Source organism: Phaenicophaeus curvirostris, chromosome 26 (genome assembly GCF_032191515.1).
Source record: "Phaenicophaeus curvirostris isolate KB17595 chromosome 26, BPBGC_Pcur_1.0, whole genome shotgun sequence".
Taxonomy (NCBI): domain Eukaryota; kingdom Metazoa; phylum Chordata; class Aves; order Cuculiformes; family Cuculidae; genus Phaenicophaeus; species Phaenicophaeus curvirostris.
The window spans coordinates 5,228,371-5,230,831 of NC_091417.1; the positions used below are offsets into that span (position 1 = coordinate 5,228,371).

The 2,461-nt window shown below is 54.8% G+C and overlaps 1 protein-coding gene across 1 annotated transcript; it reads left to right on the plus strand.

The window, feature by feature from the left end:
- Positions 1 to 921: 921 nt before the first annotated feature.
- LOC138731277 (feather keratin Cos1-1/Cos1-3/Cos2-1-like) lies at positions 922 to 1,886 on the plus strand. The gene is made up of 2 exons (XM_069877099.1): positions 922 to 950; positions 1,242 to 1,886. The coding sequence occupies exon 2, from the start codon at positions 1,263 to 1,265 to the stop codon at positions 1,575 to 1,577; it is 315 nt and encodes a 104-aa protein (XP_069733200.1). The 5' UTR covers positions 922 to 950; positions 1,242 to 1,262; the 3' UTR covers positions 1,578 to 1,886.
- Positions 1,887 to 2,461: the final 575 nt, after the last annotated feature.

Genomic DNA, 2,461 nt, shown 5'->3' on the forward strand with positions numbered 1-2,461 from the left:
AGGGTTTCTCAGCATTTCACCCTTTCTATAGAAACCTGGTAGCTTGTGGGGCTCATGAAGGTGCCAGGGCAGAGTCTCCCTGCAGACACATAAAGGGTCACAAAGGAGAGACAGACAGACAGACGAGTGGTAATGCACTGCGGTGGAGAGTCATGCAGAAATCTGTATGGGCACAGCAAGTTCCTATAGAGACAAGAATAAACAAAAAGAAAACTAAAGGCAGCTGTGGTCTCTGCTGAGGAGATGCTGGGGACCATAGAGGCAGAAGAGGACTAAGTAGCCCAGGGAAGGACCAGGCCCCAGAGAGGCTGATGGTGTTGCCTGAGGACCCGCAGAGACCATACAGAGAGGAGAGGAGGGAAATGAGCCCAGCAGAACTGTCCAGAGAACGCGGTCAGTGTTGTGATGAGGTCAAAGCCTTGTAGCAGAAGCCCCTCTGCATGCGACAATCAGCGGCCATCACAGAGAGGAAGAGGAAAAGGAAGAGATGGGGCATGTCCTCTCATGTGGGAGACTTTAGGCACTAGGACAGGGAATGTGAGAGCGGTGCCCATTTCCTGACTCCTTTGTCACAAAGAAACTCAAAGCAATGATCAGGTGCACCTCATCTGCATGCATAGGATGACACCAGCTCCCTGGCTGAGCCGTCTGCCTTCACTGATGTGTTTCTACTCTGCAAATCCTCACGTGTCTTATCCCGGAACTTTGAGGAACCTTCATGTGGGAAGTCCATGACATCAGGCAGGAAATGAGAAGGCAGCAGGGCAGAAAACCAGGACAGAGCCCATGCCATTAGCTGGGATGCTTTGCATTTGACATGAGCTTGTCAGAAAATTCTCCCTTGCCCAGAGGAATCCCCTGGGCCTAAGGCAGGGCAGGAGCACTATAAAAGGCAGCCCAGCTCCCTGCTCTCTCATCCACTTCTCTCGCCTCCTCTCCTCGGGAACCAGGTGAGTGTGAAGCAACTTCTCCTCCTCCTTCAAGGCCAGGTCTGTTCATCCTTGTCTGTTTCAGCTCCTTTGGGCTGTCCTAGCGCCGCGCTGGGAGCTGCTTCTGCTGGGATAGGGAAGTACAGAGGAGCCCTTTCCCGGAAAAGGGCTGGGACTTGGTTGAGGTGTCTGGTGGGCTTTGAGCTGGGCAGCTTCTAGTGGGCCAGGAGGTGTCTTGCCACCCTAGGGCCTGGGCTTGGCAGTGCTGCTCCTCATGTGTCCCCATGCTCTCTTTCATCTCTCCTCTCTCAGGAGCACCTCCAGCCACAAGACATGTCCGGCTGTGACCAGTGCCGTCCCTGTGGCCCCTGCCAGCCCTGCGGCCCGTGCCCGCTGGCCAGCAGCTGCAATGAGTGCTGTTGCAGGCAGTGCCAGGACTCCGTTGTGGTCATCGAGCCCTCTCCTGTGGTGGTGACCCTGCCCGGACCCATCCTCAGCTCCTACCCTCAGAACACCGCTGTGGGAAACTCCACCTCCGCTGCTGTTGGCAGCATCCTCAGCTCTAACGGAGTGCCCATCAACACTGGCTGCTGTGACCTCTCCTGCCTCACCAGCAGCTACTGTGGCAACAGGTGTCGCCCCTGCTAAATCTGCTGGCTACGGCCCTGGACAAGAACCTCCAAGACAAGAGAATGTTGTGCTGGGCACCTGATAGAATTTTGAGGCATTGTCTTTAGATCTTTGAGTATTAGTTTCCTTCTTCCACACTCTTCTCTCTCTCTTTCCTTTGCTCTTGTCTTGTCCCAATGCCAGCCTAGTGGTGGCCTGTTGGCCTTGTCACTCTGCAGTGCTGGCAGACGGACACCCTGAAGTATCTCCACCACATCTTGGTGGCTGCCCCTGGTGCTCCTGGGAGCCACCTCTTTTTCTTCCTTAGACTCATTAAAGTTGTGCTGCATCCAAGCCTTGGTCTCTGAGTCCTCCTTCCTTCTGCAACAACTCTTCCCATCTGCTCAGGGCAAAAGGGGCTTTTTTGACTAGATAAGGCTGGGTGAGAGAGAGGAGTCTTCTTCATTCCCCAGGGAAGGAGAGGGTAGCACTGGGTTGTCCTTTGTGCCCTGGTGCTGCAGAAGACAATCCTGGCTGCTCCTCAGTCCATGGCCATCCCTCCTTCCAGCGTTACTGCAACTCTTCCCAGATGAGGTTGGAGCTCTGGGCCTTGGAGCACATTGTGTGGATGAGGAGCCAAACCAGTGCTCCCAGCTCTCTCAGACTGTCCTTGAATGGGTGGTTCTCCAGCCCTCGGATCATCTCTCTGGCCCCCTCTGGTCTCACTCGTGAAGACCCATTTCCTTCCAGTGCTGAGGGCTCCAGAAGGGGACTCAGAGCTCCAGGTAAGCTCTCATGAGAGCAGAGGAGATAGGGTGAATCCCCTCACTAATCCTGCTACTCCCACTGCCTTTAATGCAAACTGGGAAACAGTTTTCTGTCTGGGCTGGAGGCACACACTGCCAGCTCAAGGTTAGCTTCTA